The sequence below is a fragment of the Antennarius striatus genome, chromosome 22, assembly GCF_040054535.1.
Source record: "Antennarius striatus isolate MH-2024 chromosome 22, ASM4005453v1, whole genome shotgun sequence".
Taxonomy (NCBI): domain Eukaryota; kingdom Metazoa; phylum Chordata; class Actinopteri; order Lophiiformes; family Antennariidae; genus Antennarius; species Antennarius striatus.
Genome location: NC_090797.1, coordinates 5,635,001 through 5,660,674, shown reverse-complemented (window position 1 = coordinate 5,660,674; position 25,674 = coordinate 5,635,001). Strand labels below are relative to the sequence as shown.

The following is a 25,674-nucleotide window of genomic DNA, read 5'->3' as shown; positions in this document are numbered from 1 at the left end:
AAAATTCTCACAAAATTCTCATTTTGTCCACCCTTCTTTCACTTTGTTCAAAATATTGAGAAGTTTTATCTCTCAGGACTTCCAGTAATGTCAAATTTTAGAACTTTAAAAGGGTAAACATTGTGCGATAGATGGAACAAATATTTAGATGATTGGAATGGTGCAAGATTCCACAACTAGACTTTTTGTAAGAGATCTTGAGACAAAAAGGTCAGTAAATCGTATAAACGTAATTCATTCTTAACATGTAGGTTTAACATGTGACTGCTTCTATCAGATCAATGTAGTAGATTAAGAAGTACTGCATTTCACTCTAAAATGTGGCATAGTGGAAGAATTAAGTACCAAAGTTTAAATACTTTACACCCCAGAATTGACATATTCATTGACTCTCCTGGATGCTTATATCTTGTGGTGAAGGTTTTACCCTGTGTATTGTAACTTGAGGCTTGTAACCAGATAACACACACTGCACAGTGTTCATTAAATTTGAATACTAAACTGAGAGGAAGACAAACAAAATGAAATATAGAGAAGACAAATATCTGCCAAAGTTCAACGAGTTTATACAATGAAGACATTGCTGTTAATCTGTTTTTTTTTTAGAAATATATCCACCAGCTGGTTGCCCCTTTGTTAAAGTTGAATCTATGTCCGAACAAGCTACCAGAGCTTTCCCTACCACAGTAATCCTATTTTTCCTTCCAGAAACAAGTTGTTACTTCTGCAAAATACAAGCAGAAACACATTTACATACCTTGGCTTTGGAGTTAAGTTGTATATCAGGTGCTACCCTTGATGTTAGATGAGTATGACGAGGTCAGACAGCTCCCAGGCGACGGTGTACTTGCATGTGATGTTTCATTTCTAGTATATTAGGACTGAGCCTTTCTCATCCCTATTAGCAATCCGACATACGCCTAATTCCACCCCCAAGGCCAATTTCTCCTGACCAGCGAAACATTGTGAACTAAAAATATCTTTAAAGTCTCAGAGGATCCCTTCCTTTCCCCACTCAATCTTACTATCTGGTACATGCATGCGCACTGGCACATGGGTAGGTGCGCTTGTGCGCACCTGCTGCCAGCACACAAACACAATCGCTGACACACACACTCGTGCACTGACATCACAGAGGTCGCTCTAATCCTCTTTTCTTTTGAGAGATAGGCCAATCACACGCCACTCTGTACTCTAAGCTGTTTTCCTGCATGAAGTAATGCTGTAACTCTGCCGTATGGGAGGGTGAAATAAACTAAACTCTAACTAAAATGAAGCAACCAAACAAAATGAATACATGATGAGCCTCAGTCTGGAGCTTTTAACTAGATTTCACACATCACTCGTCTGCATCTCTTTATTATGGGTTTAAATAGGTGCATGTTTATCCATCGCAGGTTAAGATTCTCATTTTTGGACAGTGACCAGAAATTAGTGACGATGAGGTGTATTTCAGGGAGGTCATTATAGTTATAGTGCTTTGGGGTTAAGGCCTAAGGAGATTTATCTGGTAACACTGTTAATATGATTTACTGGTCACTGTCTAGAGGCCAATCTCCAAAGCCACTAGTCCAGTGCCTGATTTATGTAACAGCAGCATGACCTCCTAGCCAATGTAGAGGCAATAGTGAGGAGGGAAGCAAGAACTATTGATGAACAAATAATCGTATCCGAGTCACTGGTGTGACATCCCTGACTGATGCCGTTGCCACATTAATGCGAGGGACTGTTTCTCAGCATCACTCAGATATTATCACAGATCTCTGATGTCTTGTTCCAATCTATGACTATACCAAGCATGGGTTTTGTTTAAGATAAAGACCTACCCAGAGTAAAACTAGGGTTGATAGAGAAAATCACCCTAAGTTCCTGTGGATACAATGTGAGGATTTCTGGTTGACTTTGGTCAGAGGAGGAAACAAAGTTGCTTTCAACATTCAAGAGGATTTCAAGTTTCTTTGTACTATTAGCCTTAATAATTTAAAAGAATTACAACAAAAAAGATATTTTATTGATATTGTAGCTACACTGCCCCCACTACTTCCTGTGGTACTGCTCTGTAACAGGAAAGCTCTGAAGCTGGATTCCTACTGCTGCACAGAGTCCTGCTCACCTGTGATTTCATGTTGAGCGTGTCCTTGAACCAAACCGTTTCCAAATCAGGCCTCAGGCAACACACATGCTAAATTGGAAGAGGGTGAAGTATTGCAGACAGAGTTTCTTCTCTTTATAATATCACTATCCTAATACTTGGTTTCAAGATCCCTCTAAAATTCTTTGTCATTCTTGAGCGGCAGCTTAGCAATACTTTTGTGCAAAGAATCGATTGCTCCAGGAGATCAATCAGGAAGAAGGAAGAGCGACAACTGTTCTGAAGAGCACTCATGTCACTCTAGCCTTCTATTCTTTTCATATGTGACTTTCTTTGCAGCATTTGAGAAAAAAACCATGAATTGCTCAGCAGTGTAATGGATCTGTATTATCACCTCCAGTCTTCTTCTCCCACTCATTCCACTTGTATTTTTCTTCGTGAATTGACAGTAGTTGAAATCTTAACTAATGCAGCTCCAGGATCTAATGGGCTGATTCATCCGTAGCAGAAGAGGACTTTGATTAGTCTCTCAGGGAGGAAAAGAAGACCTTTTCATTTAAGAGAGAAAGGGTTAAAGATAATGTCGAAGCGACAAAGGTTTGAATGCCAATCAAGTCATGCACACCCCTGCAGTTCATGAATCATTAACAACACACACCTGTTGTCAAGGTGGTGCATCATCGCTGGTCACGTCATCACACTGCAACAAGGGGGCGCGTCCCTTGTGTGCAGCAAGACCAATCACAGATGAGTCACACTGAAGTTAATGAATGCACGTAATACAAAAACACACCACGCTACGGAGCCAAAAGGAGGGCTTACATAAAATAATCTCCTGGGGGAAAGCTTCCAAATCCTGCCTCAGCTTTAATAAAACATTTTTTTTTTCTTGGCTTGTAACATTGGTAAGGTTACGGACGAGAAAGCATTAGCAGTCCTTGATGATTTACGCAGTCCTTGAACGTAACCCTGCATCCTAGAGCGCATCAGCATTTACTTCATACACAGGCAGGAATAGGTCATTGATCACCTGCTCAGTCCCAAGCAATTGGAGAATGGAGTGTGAGTGAGGTCAAATGGGTGAGTCACTTTTTATCTGTGCTTGACTGTGCAGCTGTGGAAGGTGTCTCTGGTTATGACTCCAAACCTTGTAACTTGGTGCTGAGGAGGCGGAAAAAGCCATAAATCATGGCTTCTTAACAACAGGCATTACCAGAGGGCACTATATGTATGGAGGGACCCCAAGGAATACATGTAGAGACTAAACTGTATGAGAATGAAAATCAAACAGGGTTCTGTGTTTTAAATATATGTTGAAATATAATGGATTGTAATTGTGACCTTTAGCTCAGTTACTGTTATCTTACATGAGGCTCTATGAAAATAACTAGTGTTTGGAAATGGGTTGTCAAAACCTTCTTCATCATATACGGTATACTAGTATAAACAACATTGTAAAATAATAAAGTATCTATCTATCTATCTATCTATCTAATCTGCCAATTATGTTCTCCATCAACCCATAGAAGAGGAACAGCTACTGACCACACCGATCTTTAAAAAGCCCATCAAACACTCAAAGTTAGATCCTGAGGGCGTTGACAGGCCGTGCCTGAAGATGATAAAGATTTCTAACTGAATTGCGTCACTGAAATACTGTAATGTATATAAGAAATTACACATTCAAATCTCCTTGATCTGCATTATAATCTGGGTTCAGATCCATTTCCATAGGGTGGTAAAAGAAGTTACGTGTTGTCCAGTAGTTGTTTTTATTTGAAAATGTAAAAAAAAAGGCTTCATCTAACTTTTTTGAAAATGAAACAGTGATCCAGAATTTGCATCCATACTAAGATCTGCCTCAAACTGGAGAGTAAACATTTAATCAAAATCCATTCACAAGATACCTTTTTTCAAGGTACCTTGTGGATGGATAAAACAAATGGGGGCAGTTAAACAGCCTCCTCCAACACATGTGATAAAAGCCTCACAGTGAAAGCTACCAAATGTAGTGATTTCAATCAAAGAAGATTTTTAAAATCACGTTTATTCACAAAAGTCGAAATACAAGATAGTCACATTGACACAAAATCCAAGAGATTCACGCCAACAGGAACTCACATTTGGAAGAAGAAGAAAAATGAGGAGGAGGAGGAGGAGGGGGAGGAGGAGGAGGAGGAGGAGGAGGAGGAGAAAGGAAAGCTGTTGCTGAAGAAAACATTTGCTGATCAGCAGGGTTCAGTCTTGATGGAAGATGTCATTGATCATCAAGGAGAACTGCTCCGGGTTTCATCTCTCCCTGGTTGCCATGGTTTCCGAGATGGCTGTCACTCACCTGATGACTCTTTCATCATGTGATCAGTTGAGGATTAGTGCAATGCACATTACACTTCATCACACTGCATCCACTATACCTACAGCTATAACCTAAGTGAGGAAACAGTGGAGGAATCTCTCACCCCAACAGAGAGTTCATAGGCAATAAATGGGGCAGCCTGTTGGTGTGTTATCCTCTACCGACCTAAATCTCCTCTTCTCCCCTTACCCACAGACTTGATCTCGCTCCGCGCCTTGGGCTAGCCCCCGGGCTAGAAGGAATGAGTCAGAGCTACTGAACAGAGCTTACTATATTTTACATAGCACAAACATACTCTGAGCATTTGGTTGCTGCAGTTTGGGAATACACCTTTTTTTCCACATATACTGTATTGAATGCCGTTCAAATTCTCTGATGCTTCGTATTGTAGATGTATTTATGTTTTATAATAATTAATTTAGTAGAGTTTACTATTATTAACAATGGCATCAGAATGCTGAATGTAGATATACTGTACATTATATTACCTAATGTTGTTGTGAGGGCAGATTTGAGCAGAGATGATGAGGAATATATTTGAGACAAGAAGAAGCTCCCCTAACGCAAAGCGCACAGTAATAAAACTCCAACATAATGATTGACCTCTTGCCGCAGCTAAAAGAAATTACTATTTTGAAAACTCAGACAGTCACCCAAACAGACGCGCAGGAAATTCAAGGACAGTCACCATGGTAACAGGACAATGAGTTCAAACCAGGCAGGGAACTCGAGGACAAGGAACATGATTGCACTACTTCAGCCGACATGTGCGCGCACACACACACATGCACACACGCAAACACACACACACACACACACACACACGCGTTTTCTAAAGAAGGCCAAGTGTGTCTGTGAAAAGAAGGTGTGTGTTGATTTTATAACCTCAATCACAAAAAGACTTGGATGGGCTTTTTGGGTGAAACAGGCTTCAAAACGCATTTAGGACAACAGCGCCCTCTTGTGGTCGTCATGACAATCCGCATTTTCTGCCTACAGCATAGCCTCATTCCCCCTTCAGTGGGAGGTTACAGGCCTGTTTCACAGAAAACATGTTGGCGTAGCGCTGAATCCTATTTCACTCAGAGCCAAGGTCATTTTTGAGTGTTGGCTCACTCTCATTACTTCCTAGAACACTTAAGGAGAGAAAAGCCACAGTTTGTGCAACTGGTGGTTTGCAGTTGCAATTTGTCAAAATGACAGGTCGGTTGATTTTAATTACAAGAAAAGCAGCCATACAGATTTTTTAAACTTTTAAATTTTTTTATATCACTGACTGTCTCCAAAATACAAGGGAATTTATGGTGATCCTGTTTAAATGCAGTGACTAAACTTCATTTAAAGAGCTTCCTGAAGGGCTCGGTATCACTACACTTTACAGATGAGAATGTACTAAGCTAATTTGTAAACTTGTTTGTGTCGTGCAAAATTAACAAATGTGCTTTATTCCTCGTGAAATGTCAGTGTAAAGTTTATGTTAATATATAGCAAGCATTACATAGGTAGATAGATAGATAGATAGATAGATAGATAGATAGATAGATAGATAGATAGATAGATAGATAGATAGATAGATAGATAGATAGATTAAAAAATATTTTTATATGTGTATTTGTGGGGGTGTGTTTCATTAATGTTAACTTCTACATATCCTCTGTTTTCTCATAAAAAGTTTAACAGATATGAGACCAAATGTTTGTTTTTTATAACGGAGAGGTTTATTTAGTCAACCGAATGCATTCCAGAAAGAACTGTGTTACAGCAGCAGTAACTCTCAGCTCTGTCACTGTTCTACCCGAATAAGGGACACAACAAACTTTGAAGTCTTGGTAGAGAACACGACCTGCTCTAAGTTTATTGCCTTGACACATTACTCTTGTCACATGTATTGAGAGGACAGGGGGAGACAGGAGGGGGGAGACAGGAGAGGAGACAGGGGTTACCTTTGTTAAAAATTCAAGATTAAGGAGCTCGGATCTTCCACAGCTTTGGCCAGAGTCTCAAGAGTTGTTAATATCATCGTCTTGGCAAAAGGACACAAGTATTTCACACCTTGCTTTAAGGGAACTTCACCTTTCACACAAAACATGTAAAGAGACGATAAAAAAGATGCACTTACTGTAGGTAGCATTCACATGCAATATAACGTGTCTCGTCCTTCAGACTAGATTCAACAATTTTCTCCACTATTTCTTACAGAGATTCACAGCTAATGTTTTTTTTTCTGTTTGGGGAATTATCTTACACGTAATGGCTGATGGATGAATGAAGACATGTGGGATGGATTTAGTAACAAACTAAAGTAAAAACAGACAAAATTGTGCTTTTTATTAGTGGGATTCATTAAAAGACACAAACCCCTGTACTCGTGCTCCTAAACCTGTCAAAACGTTTTATCCCCAAAAAGGATTCCTTGACACTATTTCGGATAGTTGGTCCAATAAAGTTTTCTTAGTCGCTGTTGCCATTGTTTCTCCAATATATGGATGAGCCAAAAATACCATAATATCAAAAATAAATGCAACCCTTTCACAAAACAATGAGCAATAAATAATATTCAACAGGTGTTCTGTACTGTATATGTACTGTATATACACAGAGAGTTAAAATCGTTGTATATATGTACACAAAACAACTGGTATTCTATTTCAGACTAGGTTTTTTTAGCCTACAACTAGAATTCGTGGCCAGATTCTAAATAAATTCCAGGAAAAAACAAAAAAAAAGCAACGACATAATAACTTACATAGAATCCTGGCGAGCAGAAGAAATAACGCACAGGGAGACGGCTGCGTTTCCTGTGTTTTGTTTTGTTTTTTGCTCCCAAAATAGAAGCTCTGTCTGGAAAGGAAAGTAAATATAAAAAGAAAAATCTAACAATTTTTAGGTAGGATGTAAAAAAAAAAAAAAAAGCCTCTAGAATTCCATGAAATACCTAGCTTATTAAAACATTGATCGACAACAACATGCACGATGCTTTCCCAGCCTCAGATAGACGTGTGGTGAAGCGTGTCCGCGCCGCCACGACATGACTTTGTGGTTTTTGCATGTAATTTTTCTTTTTTTTTTGTTTCTAACAACATGAGGGTCACTGGCTCAAGCTGTGAGCACCTCAAAGTGAATGCAGCCCTTCCTTATCTCCTTTAAGGGTGCTGTTGTTTGTCCTGTCTCAATAGTCTAGATGGGAGGTTATTTTCTCCTTCAAAATAAGAGTATTTTTTTCAATCCATTTCATTGCCGTTCACATGCTAAAGTCAAATGGGGCAGCAGGATGCAGCAAACACATTAGTCCTGCTTCCATTAATGTCATTTCATCTATTCATGTCTGCTCTCAGCATATGAAGTCCATCTGCTTAACAAACCAGCACCTCACTAAACATTTCCGTCCCAGTCTTATTATAGTAGCTTATTTACAGGAGGATGAAGTGTCTGGCAGCCAGTGTCCCAGGCAACGAGCCATATAATCACACATTTACAGTATTCATTCCAGTTTTCAGTCCTTTGTTTGTCTCTTCACAGTCCTCTTCACAGGTTATTGTGCATCTGTATATGCGTCTCTGAAACAAGAGCTTTATTGTCGCGGCTCATTTCTGTTTTTTATACTTATAAGTATCTGTTCATGAGTTTTATCTCCGCCATGGTTGTGGTGAGGTCACTGAATCATTAGATGCTGTAGAATATGTGTGCATGTAAATGTGTGGACGCATGGGTTTGTGCTTGTGTGCGTTGATCTTGTTGTATGTTTGCATCTTTGTGCTTTTTATTTCCTCACTCAAACGCTACGTGGGGGTCTTTGAAGCTCATGGGTCCTCCTGTTGCGTCCCTTCTTATTTTCCTGCATCCGCCGCCACTTGGCCGCATGCTGGCTGCTCGCCCGAGAACCCCCGACAGCCTGAGCTCCGGCCACGCCGCCCTGCCCTTTCTGGCTGTTTTGTGTCTTCTGGTTGTTTTTAGGTGCCTGACTGGCAAACAGCCCCAGATTCTGTTGACCTTTCTGGCCGTTCTGGTTCCGAGCATGCCCTTCCCCCATCGGGGCTCCAGCTTGGAGCCACGGCCTGGTCTGTGGTGGACCGGCTTGTTGCTTCTGGGTGTTGGAAGCTCTGGGCTGTAAAGCTGAGTTGGAGCCGCTGTCAGGTTTACCCTGACCATTACCATTAGGTGTCTTCACTCTTTTCTGCTTGCGCTCCTTCTTCCAAACTCGATCGCAAAACTCCTCCACGCTGTTGAGGTCTGGGTGGTCCAGGAGAGACAAGAAGTCTCGATACCATAGCCTGTGCTTAGCGGAGTGACCTGCCCCGCCTCCGGCACTGGAAAGGCTCGGCAGGATGTCACCCAGTTTCTGGGTGGGGATGACCTGGAGGTGGAGGCGCAACAGAGGCTGAATAAAGCCGTGTTCAACAGCCTGGCAGTGGTAGATGCCTGTGTCGGACTGGTTTAGACTCCGTATGAGCAGACCCTGGTCTGTCCGGAGAATTCTGTCATCCAGTTTGATCTGGGGGGGGGGAAAAAGAGGGGGACTTAAGTTACCAGCTTACCTCCATAACGGTGGAGGGTTGACATCTATTATTCTATAGGTTTATTAAAAGCTAAGGTCTTGATCAGAGAAACAACAGCATGATGTGAAGAATACAAGACTGTAGTTTTGATGTGGCGATGATGTAAAAGCAAAGGGTGGGGAAAAAGAAAAAGTCTTCCTCATAAAAAACGTTCAACCCTTAAAACTCAACCTGAACTTTTTGTATTGTACTTCTTCATCTCAACCAGCCCCTAAAAGCACACACCCTGAATGCTTGGTTATAAAAATACCACCACACCCATGTAGTTACCTCCCCGTTTGAGCCACTGAGGTTAAATGTCAAAGGGTTCAGATGTCATTACGAGCGGAGAAGGAAATGTCCAGCCTTTGGCAGAGAGAAGTAAAATTGAGTGATGGATTTCTACATACACAAACATACACACCTCATGCTTCCGATCATCGTTAGGCTTCTGTAGCTGCCAGTAAATGAGCGCCCTCTGAGACTTGGGGCTGCACTCCAGGAACATGCTGCTGTTCTCCACGCCATAGACGTTCCTGTCCTCCACGCTGCCTCCTAAGCCGTCCATGTCTTCTACTTGTATAAAGAGGAGACAGAAGGGGTTGAATGAGGAACGTGAGCCAGGAAGAGAATAAAGGTGTGTGATTGTGTGTAATGTTCATGTACCGTGATGTTGAAGATCTGAACACTGGGAGAGGGGGTCTCCGTTTCTAATATCCTGGCGTCTGGTTCGCCTATGAAGAAGCCACAATGAACGTTATTGACCACATGGATGTAATGACATTATCAAAGATAATTTGATGACAATATTTTGAGAAAAAAAAAAAGAAAGACCATTCACATTTTCTGTAATAATTAAGTTCAGCCACTAGGGGGCAATGTTAACTAACATTATTACACAACTCACTTCAGGACGACAGCATGTGCTGTCATTTAACCCTTCAATTGCAGTGCTATATACTATGAGAAGAAAATAAACAAACAAATAATTTCCCTAAACCACAACAATTAAAGAAACATAAACCTGGCAAGCAGTGCAAAGGCGTGCTTCGTTTCCCTCCGATGACTCAATACTATGAAGCACCGAGTGATTTGTAAAAGCTGGAACATCTAATGTGCTCAGCTTGGCTGTACTGACTGAATGTCTCTCGCCAGTTCAGAGCTGTCATGGTCATATTTAAAGTCTCTGATGGGTGTTGCAACAACAACTAAAAAAATCATAGTAGGGAGAGAGGTAGGGTAAGCCAAAGGTGAGGCGAGGGTTGGAAAGAAGAATAAAGTTGGTGGAGGACAAATCGGAGTGGTGAAAAGCAAAGAGGAAACAGATGGAGTGAAACGGTCAGTATGTGCGTGTGAATTCTGCGTGCACAATGCGGCCGCTGACATCCCTCCCTTGCTTAACTCCTGCACATCGCGTTTGGTCACTCATCTTTCCGTCTCCTCCACGCACATGTCGCTCTTTCACACGTTTCCTGGTCTAAGCATTCCTGTCTCTGTTGGCCATGTGAGCACGTGCAGGGCCAGAAGTCTGGTTCTCATTCCGGTAGGGAAAATATTTGCAGTGTGGAGGAGAGCCCAAAGGTGCCAATCCTGGCCCTAACCGCGGGGTGTGCCACCTCTTCTGTAAACCCGCCAGAGCTGGAGAATACCCACTGGTGTACTTCTGCTGGTGTGAGAAGTTCTGGATGCATGAGATGCAGGGATGTTAGTGTGTGTGTTTGTGTGTGTGTGTGCGCGTGCGTGTGTGTGTGTGTGTGTGTAGGCTGCAGTGGTCAGTAAAACCCCACTGGATACAGTAGAGGGTAATTTGAGGGTGTGTATGTTCATACCTCCTGACTGCGGTGTGACGCGGTGAGACGGCTCCTGTTGGCTATAATTTGGTGTGTGTACTCTTTGTAGATGTACATTCATAAGTGTCTCCTTATAGTGCTCTGTGTGTTTCTTTCCTGGCTTTAGGATGACGGCGTCGCTGCAAACTAACTGCTAATGGCAGACTGTACAACCCAGGGTTCTGGAGTGCACCTCTTGGATGGATTGAGCTTTTGTCTATGCAGACGTAATGACTGGATGTAAAGACTGTACTTTGTGCTTGCGTGGTCGTCCAACTCCAGATTGCTTCCATGTTCACACGTTTTGGCTTGTAAGACTCGTGTTTTTTTGGACTCTCTAATAGGCCGGAGGAGTTTAGATAAAACACGGTTGGCCTTGAGCGAAGCATTTAAAGCTAACTGCAACAGCAAACTGTCGGTGCGAGATTAACTCCCATGTGAGAGCGTTCAGATGACATGGGGATGTTGCACCAAAAAAAAAAAAAAAGAGTAATGCAGCCTCAGCAAACACTTTGAGGATAAATAAAGGGCAAAGATTTATTTTGTGTGTGTGCGTGTTCCTACCTCTTGGCAGTTGGGAAGTATCTGGAGCACTCAGTGCCATCCCAAGCACAATAAGGGTCTCTGGCCAGGCAGCACTCAGCACAAGCTTTCCCATACACCTCGCAACGGTGTAGAGACATCTGCGATACACCCAGGGCTGAGCCAAGGTACAGCTGTTGCTGTGGGAGCAAAATAAAGAGTAAAGACATAAAAATGTTATATTTTAATGCGCAAGGTTGTCGTAAAAAGACATTATGGGTTTGGTCCTCGATGGAAACATTATCTTTGCGTTTGGGCATGTCTGTGATTGCTCTTTCTTTTTTGTTACATTCATACTTAAAGCCCTGTCAACAACTTTCGGATAAAGGATTATGTGTGAAAACAAGTTTGTACCTGCTTGGTGGACAGCTCCATAGCAGTAATGGGAGTAGGCTCCTGCGTAGAATAAATAAAGTACAGCTGCTTTAGCACCACATCTGTAGACATCATATGTGTTTTTATAGGCAGCGGCTACTTAAGCTGTTAACGCTCAATAGTCAATGTCATACCCTAAAGACAGTCATCTCTTCCAGGACCACCTCTTCGAGGTCATGCCAGCTCTCTCTGGGGATCATCACCACCTTCAGCACTGTGCCCATGTCTGAAAGAATGTATATACAGTACATAAATAATGTATGTGTAGAAAAGTCTAGTTTGAGCTTGCATGAGTAACTATTGTTTTTAGGAATGCAACTGACTGTTTGAAGTCTAAATCTGCAGGCACCACTTCAGGTTAAAATTCAAATAAAGACGTCAACTATAACGTTGTGTTTGAAATATTTTCTATCTCTTGGTATTAGCATGTTTTACCACCAGACTACAAAATATTTCATTAAGCATTTATAATATAGTTATCCTTTATAATAAAAGATATTCCCTTCAGGTTTTTACTAAATGTCAGTTGAAATTTAGCATGTCGCAACGACACAACTTTTAAGACCAAAGCAGATTAAGATATTTTGTAAAATTTATCAAAATAGATAAAAATGTTGATATTAAAACGAAAATAACGTGTCACTGTGACTAATGCCCGATACATTCTTTCAATGTATCGGCTTGGGAAAGGTTGAAGTTGAATACCTGTCCCTATGAACATGACATCATATTGTCCATCCTCTGCTTCCACTCTGTCCACCACCAACTGGGAGAACTGGTAGTCCACATCTGTCCGCACCATGATGGGACGCCCACCTATGGGATGCACTGGGTTGAACATGGCTGGATGTCCCCTGGCGAAGGTGATGACATCGTCAGGGAGGTCCTTGGTGGAGTCAAATCCTCCAAATGTCTTACTGGGACACTGAGACAAAACACAAAGAGTAGTGTTGAGTGATTTCTGGGTGGTTTAGAGTTTTGAACTTGCTGTACTTTTTAGTTGGAGACTCACAGTGCCAGGGCGAGGGTAGGGCACCCTCCCTTGGAAAGGAACCCATTGGTAGTTGGGTCCATCTCTGTGGGCGTAGGGCCCCAAAAACACTCGTCTTATGTCTGGCATGTTGTACATACACACTGCCGAGCCTTTGAAGATGTTACTGTATGGGAAAAAAGAGAGAGGAATGGGGTGAGGGACCAAAAAAAAGAGGTGTAACGATGAAGAGGCACGGAGTGAGAGGGCGGTGAAACGAAAAAAAGTTGACAGAGACAAACGAAAGGGATTCGGAAAACATTGGCCACAAGGCAGGGATTAAGAGCTTGTAGAACGCTGAAGAAAGACACCAAAATGACCCTTCATCACACAAAGATGGACGGGAACAAGGTTGTCATTACTTAAGTACAAGAATGACAGATTGGAGCTTCACTCCGACTGCTTCCAGCCTCACGAGAACAGACAGGAATTTGGGCACATCACCGCTATAACAGCAGACCTGGTTCAGAGCATGTTTGAAATCCCTTCCAGAATGTTTTTTTTTTTTTTTTTAGCTTTTGCTCGATGCAGATGTGAGGGGTTTTATTCTCAATAGCCGGACAAAGTCCAAAACAGTTAAGGTTGGATAAATCATGGTAAGAAAGGGGAAATTTTATTTCAATCCATGCTCTCTGTTCCAGATTAAGCATAAGAAAAGCAATCTGAAGAGTGACTCACTGAACTGGAGAATGTGGGAGTTTCACTGAGTAGAAGACATACATTTTCCAAAAGCAGCTGTTAAAATCTTTACGTGGAGCTTGTCACACATCTATGACCACCGTCTAACCTACTAACCTCCAACCACAGGGGGCATGTGTTCAGCAATTTTATAATTTTATTAATTTGAGATCCAGTCATCAGTTGTTTTCTGCCTTCGATTGTGTAATTTTTCCAAGTAACAAAATTGAATTTGGACAACAAATCTCTTGCATTTGCAGGAACCAAATGCTTCAATAACATTTAGGATGTCTTTTGTCTTGTTGATTGCAGTGGGAAGTGTATCGGACTAATTAAAGATGTGGCTGGCGTACATGCAGCAGACAGGACTTACTAAAGTGTGGAAGATGAATGGATTAGCATTTGAAAATGTTAATTAGGGAAAAATTCTATTAAATCCTGGGGCACAAGGAAAGGAGCTCCGATATCTTCACTCAGAGACGAAAGGCCACCGTTTGTTTACACAGATTTACAGTTTGAGGGAGGGACGTACAAATTCGGCTGAACATACGACGCATACTTGCGCGCAAACAGGGGGACGATCAAACATTGATCTTCGGTGGCGGCATCTTCGTGCCCCATTAAGCAGAGGTAATAAAAGCTGATCCCTCTGAGTCTCTGCTCTATTTATCTCTGAAAACCAGCCACTTAGAAAACCAATTAAACCACTCTAATTTCTCAATGCCCCATAATTAAATTTTCAAGCTTCCATGCATGTGGGTGAGTGTAGATCCACACACACATACACACGCATATATATATAGGTGCACACCTACCACGGTGCATTGAACTCTTGATTTGAATACATTCCAGTGAGCTGAGAAAAGCCACTCGGGCTTAGAGATGCAAACCGCCTGTCACCGAGCGTTAGCTTGTGTCATCATTCTATAACGCCTGTCTCATCATTAGCGGTGATTGATACTGAAGTGTTTCTTGTCCTTTCAGAACAAGTCGGATATACCGATGGGACACCGTTCCCCATATGCAAATTCACCATAATCACGATAAGTGCCACCATCTGTGCCATTTCCACTCACTTATCTGCCTTTGCACCATGCCTTCACCTCTTCACATGCTTGAATAGAGCCACACCCAGCTTATAAATAAAAAATAAAAAAAAAACATTCAAGGCTGGGGCGGCGGCCAGGGGAGAGACATGCGTTCCAGCTGAGTGAATATCATGTTTCTCTCTTTCCCTACTGCCCCTTAATCTCATTTCCCCTCCAAGCCTCTGCCAAGGTTTCAATGAAAAAAGGGGGACAGGTAGGAGGGGAGTTGGACAATCAGCTAAAATCAATCCACAATTGGAGATGTGGGGGGAGTACCATGCCAAGGGAAAGCAACCGTAAGATGCCTGAAAGTGGATTATTATGGGACAGAAGACGCTGTTTGGGAATTTGACAGGGACTCATTTAGTCGCCCAAATTCCTCCTGCGTCATTCAGAGTGGTTAGAAAATTACAGATAAAATGAATGTAGACTTGGAAGAAAAGAATTCTGAAAGGGAAATCTGAAATATGTTTTTTCAAATACAGAGAAAGTAGCTTGTCTGGGATGTTTATGTCTCTGCACACACACACAATGGAGAGCAACATATAGATCCGGAACGGTACAAACCTGGATGTGGTAAATACGGCATAGATAACCGGATTCTTTGGGTCCTTGGAGCTCATGAGAAACACATCCTCTGCAAAATGAAAAAACAAAAACAAAACAGGAATGGATGAAGGTTGGAATACATGAGGTCAATCTTTCATCACACACAAATAAAGAAAACGCACTCACGTAGCTCATCGAAGTGTGTGTCGATGCCATTGACCCCAGGAACCGAACACATTAGCCTGGCCTTGAGGAAAGTGGTCCACTTGTTCACCAGACTCCTGTGTCCTCCCATGTCATTCTGTATTGCAGCACACAAAAACTCAACACATTTTCTGCAAATGCTGGCGGATATCTTTTTCTCAGAGGTCATTCAAGCATGTGAGAAATCTTGAAATCTTCAGAGGAAAACAGGATGAGGGTTTTGTTTGTGTGTGTTGTTACCTTACACAGTTGTCCTATCCTGGAAATGGTGGCCTTGCCGGTATGCTCTCCATCCATGGCGTTCTCTTTGAAAAACAGGAAGATCTTGTCGTCTTCAGGGTTGTCACTCTCTGGAATTAGGTGTACACCTACAAACCTGGGGTCTGCAGGGGAAAAATAAGACAAAGTTTAAAGGACACAAACCAACACTGTGCACATCCTTGCTCCGATACTCCAACCACACACCCTTACACAAACCCAATTTTTTATGATCCAACATCTGCCCCAATGGCAATCCTCTCACCCCTATTTTACACCTCTGAAACCAATCCCCCATGATATTCTCCAGTCACGGCTCGGTAATAACAGCCATTCACTTTACACCCTTCTGTTACAGTATCTGACTTTAACCCAAGTGAGCACTCCAAGCCCAAATCCCACATAACCCCTGTCTCTAGACCACATCCTCACAAACACATGGCTCTTATTGTCCAGGGTAAAACATGAATACATTTATCTCCACTTTAAATGCAAGAGGAAATCAAAGTTAAATGGGCGAGGCTGGCCCTAGGGCCAGGATATCTCTCAACTTGACCGAGAAAAGTGGCCGCAGATATTAAGTCGTCGTCACGCGTAAAGCAAGCCTGCGTCTAAAAGCTCCCGGGGTTAGCCGGAGGGAAACAAGCAGTGCCATGTTACCCCTCAATGGCCATTTAGGATATAGAGTAGCTGTGAAAAAGGCAAGTGTGGCCAAAGTGGGAAGCAGATTTATAAGTGCTGTGTGGGTGTGAGACCTCTGGTATGAATCATGTGTACCCCACACACACTTCATACCTCTATGGTGAATATACTATTAAATGCTCCCTTTCATAAATTCAACATCGCATGTGCTTTTTTTCAGAAACTTCTGCTGCCGCCGAACAATAACGTCATACGATTCATTCCATTTGAATTAAAAAAAAACACAACTTCATTCAGCAGAAGTTTAATTCAGCCTCGATGTTGAGTGTGGGGGCATTAAAATGAGAAAATGTGTACATTTACGTTTTGTGAATTGAGCCCAGCGAAGCCAAAGCTACCGTTTAACCCTAAATCCTTTGGAGACTTAACTGCTATTAAGGATTCATTCCCAATATTCTCTCTCGTTACATGTGAGCACCATGTAACCTTGTTGATAAAGGCTCAATAGAATATCCCCCCATCCCTGTAATCCATACAATTACAATCCCCCCTTTGTGGTGGAGGAGCTGGATTTTGCTGGGCTGCCCCGAGCGTATTTGTTAGAACAAGGTGAAAGATCGATGGGGATTAAGGCGCTAACAATGACCTCTGCCTTCTAAATCACTCTTTATTAATATGTCAGAGCAATCAGCACTGCCGTGAATAGTGTATGTGGTTTTCGATGGGGCTGCAGGAGGCGCAAGGGACGGTTTTAGAGGAACTGGGAGGAATTTGACTCCACTACAGGAAAACAGCTGAGAATGGATTAGATCTGTGGGAAAGAGGGAGAAAAGGCATGGCACAGCTTGAGGGAAAGGTTCAAAAACTGACCTCTGCGGTGCCGAAAGACAGCCAGACAGACCGAACAGTCAATAACCTTTACCGCCCAGCTAATCTTACTAGCACGGGCAAATTCGGTGACTTTGTGAATGAGCATTGATACCTGATGTCAACGCATGAATAGAAAAATTGGATACTTTAGGGCTTGTGAGGGAATTTAATGGTTCAAAGTCTGTTGAAAACTGGTCAATAATAAGCTGGTACTGAATAGCTGAGGTCTGTGCAGGCTGTAAGCATCCTCTTTTACTTTAATAGTTAGGTTAGTTGGAGTTTGCTAAGTTTGTAAATGTATGTTATCTAGGTTATTTTTGGTATACTGAGCAATTAGTATTCCTTGTAAACACAAAGGGACTATTTAAAACTCAGGAAAGGCAACGCATCCGATTACTGTTTGAAAACTCACTATCATGTTAAATTACAATTTTGAATTGAGTCAAAACAAGTATTCTTTTTACAGGAATATTAATTCCTTGGGGAATACTTTAGGTTCTTTTTTGTTGTTGTTTTTTCTGTTTTTTTTTTTACCATTGAGCCATCTTGAATCATGCTGCTCCGTTCTGATTGGATGATGCTCTCCCAGGGTACGGAAAATAGCAAAGTCCCTCCCCATGAAATCAGCAGATGTGCCGGAGTACAACTCTCCATCTGCAGGCAAGAAAAAGTATAGTTAGGAACTAATGACCAGTTCTGAAGCTAATGTGGACTTCCTGGAACTAATCACGACAGAGATCAAACTCACCGATCAGAAGCGAGGCTGAGAGCATTTTAGGGTCATAGGGGCTTTTTCCCCGGCCGTTCTCAAAATATGAGGCCAGTCGAAAGATGTTGTCCTGTGTGGGAGAGGGTCAAAGTTCAAAATGTGGGCAGTGAAAGCCACATTAAGCTTAGCTGATGGTACAACTATAGTCTGTGTTTCAAATTACGCTGTCATTATAGGACACTAATACACGACATTTGGGTTTGAGAAGACCAGTCATGTGCAAAAGCATAGTTTCATAAAGCTGCAGGCAGTTGTAACATAGTGTCTACAACCATAAAACAAAATCGAGAAATGGAATAAGATCAATGCAGCCACAGTGATTAACCCACACAAATCTATCCAGATGAATAATTTGACTTCTATATAATACATTAATTTCCTACGATGACCGTCTCACAAAGAAAACACAGATGAGGCTTTTTAATTACTCATGAACGCATGATCACTAATAAGTTATCTTAAGTATGTATATAATGGATTAAACATGTTTTAATAAATCACCTCTGCCCTTTTTCCCATTTCCAAAAAAGAACAGATGGGGTGGAAGGCTCCAGTGCCGCAGATATACAGATGGGTCTGGTTGTAAGGTTGAAGGACCCGGATGAAGTTGTTACACTCTTTCTAAAAAAGAAAAACAAATCAGACAAGGACCATCAAACCCTGACAAGTATAAAATGTTACACAATGAGACACACAGCTGGCAGAGGTTGAAATACATTTATGTGCATTCATGCACATGCAATATCTCTCTCTGTTTATGTAGTAATCCTACAAGCATAGTGTATTAAGGTCTCATAAGGCATGTGAGACCTTTGGGATTTTTTATGAAAGAGACTGTATATGTTAGCATCACAATGTTTAAATTAAGTTTCATCCTTCGTGAAAATAACGCTGACAGTTTCAATAGAAACATGCCCTTTAGTGATTCACTTGAAAACAGAGACTAATAGAAAACAGAGAATAACAGAAAGGTTTTCTGCTGGATTTCCCTATAAAGCAGGGGCTTTCCAGCTGCTTTGGAAAAGACTCACTGCTTGAAACCGAGTCTCCTTCAAGGAAATCCCACCTGTAAGTCAAGTCAGGCAAATTTACCTCGGCTATTTAATGATCCATATGTTTGAATTTACAGGGGATATTTTAGTTGGCTCTCCAGCACATGCTGATAGTCCCAGCAGAGAGAGACTGTTTATTAGAGCGCTAATCAACGGGATTGGTTAATGTAAGAGGGTTATTAGCAGCCTGGAGGAGCTGATTTGGGCACATGTGTTAAAGAGATTAGCTGGGGTTTGCCTTATTATAAAAACACGCTGAATATACACCTAACAAATAAATACACATTTGCTGGAGGATTTGGCAACAGCTCACACATCACATCACAAGCAGACAGTCAAATTATCCTTCTTTCCTCCTCCTTCTAATGCCCCTCCTCAGGCTTCTGAACCTTACTGACATTTCAGTTTAGGATAGGACAGAAATACAAAAGACATTTTACTGTGTACCTTCAAAATGACATCATAAACCTGAACAAAATGGCAATTCCTGCTATTAATAGAACCTGTTCAAAGTCTGATTTTGTGTTCTTTAATGATAAGTTTGACATTTTACGAATATGAACAGTAATCTTCATGCTGAGATTTTCTTAATTTTGTTCAAAATAATGCACTAAATATTATCTTGTCTGTAAGAAAAACAAAACAAAACATGATAATAAAAAGAAGAAAACAGCCAATTCTGCCTGAAGGTGGAAAAAAATCTGCCTGTATACAATATATTTTATGGACTATTTCTTCACTGGCTGCAGTGACTTGACAGGAAATCACTGAGACTAGCAGAGAAATAATATTCCCTATGTGATAAAACAAACAAGATACAGAAGGTGCGGGCCGAGTTTGTTGCCTATGAACAGATGCAGAATAAACCATTTCCTCCTTTTCCCATATTTTATGCTAAGCTATGCTAAATGGTTGCCAACGACAGATTCAAACACAAGAAAAAGTTGGATTATGAGAATGAAATCGATCCTCTCCTCATGCAAATGTGCAAAAAAAACCCAAAACCCCGAGTACTTGTATTACCTGAAATGTCTCAATCAATTTCTTCAATAAAACATATTTTGTGATTTTTTTCTATAGGATTTATTAATACACTTAACACCACTCAGCTGTGCACGCTATCACTATCCCACCGTGTCTACAGGAGTATCACTGAGTTCACACAGGACGACTAAACCTTCATGACGGCTGACCTACACCCAGTCCGTCTCTTTGAGTCTGTGATTTTGGCGGATAATGACTTTACCCTCTGTGTTTCCTACTTTTGAACAGCGGGAGCACACACCCCCAGAATCATTCTCACGCCCTTGTTATACGCATTTCACCAGCTTCTATAATCCCCGCAGTGTCAGCTCTGTTTAGGATTTTGCGTAGCTGTCTTCAGGATAGACTAATTTTCAACGTGGTAGGTAGGTCACACCTTCGTACTGACAGACACAAGTTATTGGAGTCACTGAAACATGTGGCTCTGTCGGTGAAAAATGGTTTCCGCGATCACAAACCATGTCATTATGTGAAAAACCACAACAACCGCAGAGGATAAATGGCTTATTATTGGATGAAATGAATGAGTCTCTTTGGACTGCGAATTGATGATGACTTTCCATTGGAGAAATAGGTGGACAGATTTGCGATGGGTTTGTATACATCTGGCGGCGCTGAGTGAATTTTGAGATTACGCTGATGAATACGGAAAATACATTAGAAATATAGGGTGAAGTTAGAGGACAAAAGCAGTGCAAATAGTGACTCCACATTACATTATGTTCAAAGAACTGACTTGTACAGTGTCGCCTACTTTTTCAGCCGAGCCGAGAAAGATGCAGCCATCATGTATTTCAGAAGGCAGCTGTTACATTTGCTCTGCGGCTGTAAATTATAGTTTGAGATGCATCACTTTGGAAGCTCCGAATGCATTAGTAATGTACTAATCAAGGTCTTTCCGTGCTGCGCTCCATTTTTGCTCTCCCTCATTTGCAAGAATAAACATTTTCACAGCACGCAAATACCTCATCATTGAGTTCGGTGTGAATTTGCACTGCCGGAATGGGTTCTCTTTCTAGCGTGAGGATGGGAAGTACTTCTTGTGTTTATGAGAGGATCCCAAAAAAAGTGAGCGGCGAGTTAGACCACAGTAAAAACCTGGGTGATATAAAGGGATGTCATAAATCTGGCTAATCCAAAAACCCTGCAGAGGTTTCAATCCGGGCTCATCAAGGCGTGAAATTACAATCAGATATTGCTGTATCTGATTGTAGACAGACAGAGAGGGCCTATGAAAACAAAAAAAGAGATAACACCGACACACAACTAGTTCCACTTTGCAAACAAAGATGGGGACGTTTACGTGTGTGTTCAGTAAACATCTGCAGAATGGCACATGTGACTTAATGCAGCGCCAGATAACGGGAACACAAATAATACACCCTCACATAAATATGCACATATGTGCACAGTCTGAGGCACAAACAAACCCACTCCCATCAGCAGCAAATGATCTCCGAGGGGACGCACCATTGTCCTCACATACACAGAGTACACCTTACTGTGACTGAACATCTGCTGTACGGTGTGTTTAGTTATGTGTGTCGGTGGGGGTTGGTCTACAGAGAGAACATTGTGCTGTGGAACATGTCAGATGAGCTTGAGCTAATTTTCTACTTCTGCTGTGCTTTTTTTGGATTCAGGCAACTGCTTCAGTGCCTCGATGTTTCTGCCAAAACATTGATCCGAGACTTATTTGAAGAAACACACAAATCTAAGCAGGACAGTCAGACAGTCAGAGCATTTGTGGAAGAAAAGAAATGAAAATTGTTGAGGAGTGGCCCAATGATGATGCCATTGTGATCACTGACTTACCCCAAAGTCTTTCCCTGCCCACTTGCATTCGTCCCTCTTGGACGGGGTGGCAGGCCACGCAATCTGTGCAATTGAGAGGAGAACAGAGTCATTCTATGTTGGGGGTGGAGGGAAGAGATTTGTACGTTGTTTCGTGAGAGAGGGAAGGCAGCGAGTCAATGCAATGAATCAGACAAAATCAGGGTGTGTAATCCCAGTAGAGCGACTTTGGATCCGTTGGGTTTATATCAACTCCAAGCTTGCTCACTTTCTTGGCCTTTCAGTAAAGTCAAGAGGAAAAAAGGCATTAGGTGATGGATAAACAAATACTGTGAGATTAAATCAGAAAAAAAGATGAAATAGAAAAACATGATATCTGTTTATGTCAGCGTGCTTGAATTTTTTTTTTATCTTAGTCTTGATCAAGTTGACAAAAGTCTTGACATCTCTGTGATCTCCATGCCCGAGGAGTGACGTTATAATTTTTCTCAAAAATGTCTTAAAAAAAAAAGTCCAAACTTTTATGCACATGTTGGAGTCAAAATCACTCTGGAGTGATGAGTAATGATGGAAGCTTTGTGCAAATGCTCCAGAACGCTGTCTCTGTTGGCCTCTTGAGCACCAAGAGACACCAAGGAGGTAGAAGTATGCTATCAGGGCTTTATCCTGCATCTGGCGTTGGCGAGTTTCTGCAGAGCAAAAAGCGCATTAAAGCAAAGGAGTATCGAAAATGGTTGTTTCCAAATCCGAGGCTGAATAAGATGTGTGGTGGATATAAAACACAAAGCTTTTTTTCAACAAGAAAATCCTCCAGCACTTAGAGCATAAAAAACATCACAAACATCACTGTTCTCCTACAGTGATGTTTTGGCCCGTTTAGGAACCGGGTCTTAACCCAATAGAGACTGTACAGGCATGTAACCAAAGCCAAACAGGTTGGCAAAACATCTGGGGCCCTGACCATTTGTGGGAAGCAGTCAGAGATGAATGGAACAGCATTGATGCAGCCCACCATAAAAGGCTTGTCTAAACAGCTGTTTTCTAAAGGAAAGCAAGAGGAAGCTATCCCTTAATAAAACGTAGCCCAAAATCAGATAATGTATGCAATGTTGTGTACGACTGTAACTCACGTCACTTGTATTCATTGAAATAAATTGTGAAGAAAATATGCATCTCGTGTTTTCCTTGTGTTTTCACCCAAGAGTGTGGGAACAAAAAAGATTGTTGTCCTCCGTGTTGCTCTAACTGTGTCAACATGGACACATTTATGGAGACTAATTGTAGGCTTCGAATTATGCAATTTAAATGTTAAATTCTTTTCAGAGAAAATAATTATACTCTACACTTAAAACACGAAGAAATACCAGGGGTTTGGAGTTTTGCTCGGGAAATGATGATGGCTCTGCCCTTAAGTTGCATTTGTCTGTGGTACTTTGTGTAACTTTATAAACACACAAGGTTGCACAAGAGTACTTGTTTAGGATGAGTAAGGGAACTGGTATAAATTCTAAAAAATTCTTATGCTTATACCCATGCAAGTCTTCATCACTTTTTCTGAAGAGCTTCCATCCTCTTCCATTCCTGGTATGCCGCGTTTCACATTTTCAGGTCATTTAATTACATTTGCTTCATCACTGCTTTTTATCTGTCTTTATCTCATGACGTAACCATCAGAACAAAAGTCAGAAAAAAATATAGACATCTAAGCTACCGGCAAAAATTATGACAATGTCGGTCAGATCCCTGCTGCCTTCAGGTAAGTCTGTGTCAGTCTTCTGTGTCCGAGGCAGATGCCTGATTCTGATAAAGAACACTGTTAATCTAGTCCAGCTGATGTAATGGAATTATGGGCAGCAGTGTCTCGACTCAGACAGACAGCGGGAATGCGAAAAAAATGAAATGGTGTAATAGATTGAGAGGAGAGGAGAGGAGTGCAGCACAAACTTTACACACAGTTGAATACAGTAAATATGAATTCTACCTGTCTGTGGTCTCTGTTGATGTTGACGAGGTCAAATGAGAAGATGTGATCCTCAGCTCCGACCAATAGTCTCCCTCGCTCCTCGTCCAACAGGAAAGCGTCGTAGCTCGAGCTGTTGGCCAAGCCGTTGAAGGTGACGAGGTTACTGGACTCTAACATCTCTGCAAGAGGTGGAAGAGGAATAAAAAGTGTTTAACGGGTATGAAATAATGGGTAGATTGATAGAAGAACCTTTTAAATATAAGGAAATGAACCCCACGTATGTGGTTTACAGTAATTTAGCACAAAACAATAGAAAACTTTAAAAAGAGGAGCTAGAAAAGCAAAAATATGATCTGCATTTTGCAAAACAATAGTATTCATATATAAAACATACAAACAAGGATTATGAATCAAGTTTATTTTTGATGAAGCATGTGCTGACAGCTTTAAATGTATTTTCATTTAATCACAATAAAAACCTTACGATGAAAGAATGAAAAATAAATAGTAGTGCTTCTACAATCAAGATGCCCTGTTATGGGAAAATTCAAAAATTGTCCTTAATTTGTTTTACACACACAGACATATATAGACACACACACACACACACACAGACACACACACACACACACACACAGAGTGAGAGAGAGAGTCAGGTACACCGTGAGATATATTTTGAAGTGAACACAGCATGTCCCAATCAAGAGACACGGTTCAGACTGTTCATCCGTGTGATTGGTTGAATAATTCATATGGAGTCCGGGGCCAGGGAAGACATCGTGTGTGAGTAAGTATGGGTTTATGTGGCATGTAGCTGGAAATGAGTTATTATGTAAATCAACACTGAAGTGTGTGTGACCACACACAGGCTTTCTCTTTCATTCAGGTGTGTAAATCCTCTATTGTTTTATGTATTAACAATATGCAGACCTTCTAAATGGAAACCGGGATGAGTCTTTACACACGGGCTCCTAACCTGACTTCAGTTAACGTTCAATCACCAGCGATGGGTTCCGTCACCTCTGACATCAGCCGTCACGACAACGGTGTTATATTAACAAAACTAGACACCAAATTCACCCCTGATTGAATATTATTTTCCACAGCGCACAGACAAAATGATTCATCTGCGTTATCTCTGTTTATTATTAGTTAAAACATAAATTATGCAGCTTAAAAGCTTCCTTTATTATACTAGATTTTAATTAGAATAAAAGATTCTATGTATTTATTCTTGGAACAAGATTTATGTATACATACGCACACATACAGTCACACTCCTGTAAACAGTCCAGTGGATTGTGATCTCCCTGCTCTCCCCACAAAGCTCTGATTGACGGGCTGCTATAGGAGCCATCTGCGCCCACTCACAGTGTGTAAGATCTTGGACATCTGTGTCTACATAAAAGAGGGGACTGGTGGAAGGGGAGGTGGAGGAAGTGGTGTGTCAACCGTGTCTGCGTATCGAGCACCATGAGGACCGCGAGAGGGAGTGGTTTTCACCTAATAAAGACGGTTGCAGCTCATCTGCGTCAGTCGGATTTCACCGCGAGGTTAAGTTTGTGGCTGAAGAAACGGAGTGGGTGTGTGTGTGGGCATGAATGGAGGTCTGTGGATGTGTGCTTGTGTGAGAATTTGTAGCGTATCACAGATGGGTTGAGCATGTGGGTTTCTGTGTGTGTGCAGATCTTATATTTCAAACAAGGCCTTTGCATGGACACCGACATTCACAGGAAAGCAACACCATAACGCTCAAATCAACATGATAAAGAAATAAACGTTGTAGTTAGAGAGGCAATCAGATAGCCCCTTATTCTAAGTGAGCCAATAAGATACCAGCTGGAAGTCGGAAGTAAGGAGATTTCCAGTCGACGGAAAATTGCTCAAGCGAATTCGTCCATGGGGTCATTTTAATTTACTCAGACCTGCAAATAGCAATTAGCTGATAACTCGAATCAAGTAAA

At 41.5% G+C, this 25,674-nt stretch overlaps 1 protein-coding gene across 3 annotated transcripts in view; it reads right to left on the bottom strand.

Moving 5' to 3' along the window:
- Positions 1-6,156: 6,156 nt before the first annotated feature.
- sema3aa (sema domain, immunoglobulin domain (Ig), short basic domain, secreted, (semaphorin) 3Aa) overlaps positions 6,157-25,674 on the bottom strand; it is a 30,410-nt gene continuing 10,892 nt past the window's right edge. For 2 of the 3 annotated variants that reach the window (XM_068306698.1, XM_068306700.1), the window contains exons 2-17: positions 23,729-23,889; positions 21,769-21,831; positions 18,359-18,478; positions 17,837-17,927; positions 17,623-17,742; positions 15,559-15,701; positions 15,301-15,415; positions 15,133-15,202; positions 12,782-12,926; positions 12,475-12,694; positions 11,904-11,995; positions 11,749-11,790; positions 11,377-11,534; positions 9,650-9,717; positions 9,408-9,559; positions 6,157-8,940 (exon numbers count right to left, since the gene is read on the bottom strand). In XM_068306698.1, coding sequence (XP_068162799.1) covers positions 8,221-8,940; positions 9,408-9,559; positions 9,650-9,717; positions 11,377-11,534; positions 11,749-11,790; positions 11,904-11,995; positions 12,475-12,694; positions 12,782-12,926; positions 15,133-15,202; positions 15,301-15,415; positions 15,559-15,701; positions 17,623-17,742; positions 17,837-17,927; positions 18,359-18,478; positions 21,769-21,831; positions 23,729-23,889 — 2,480 coding nt within the window. In that variant the 3' untranslated portion in view covers positions 6,157-8,220. The remainder of the gene's footprint in view (positions 8,941-9,407; positions 9,560-9,649; positions 9,718-11,376; positions 11,535-11,748; positions 11,791-11,903; positions 11,996-12,474; positions 12,695-12,781; positions 12,927-15,132; positions 15,203-15,300; positions 15,416-15,558; positions 15,702-17,622; positions 17,743-17,836; positions 17,928-18,358; positions 18,479-21,768; positions 21,832-23,728; positions 23,890-25,674) is intronic. The other variant, XM_068306699.1, reaches the window with a different exon arrangement.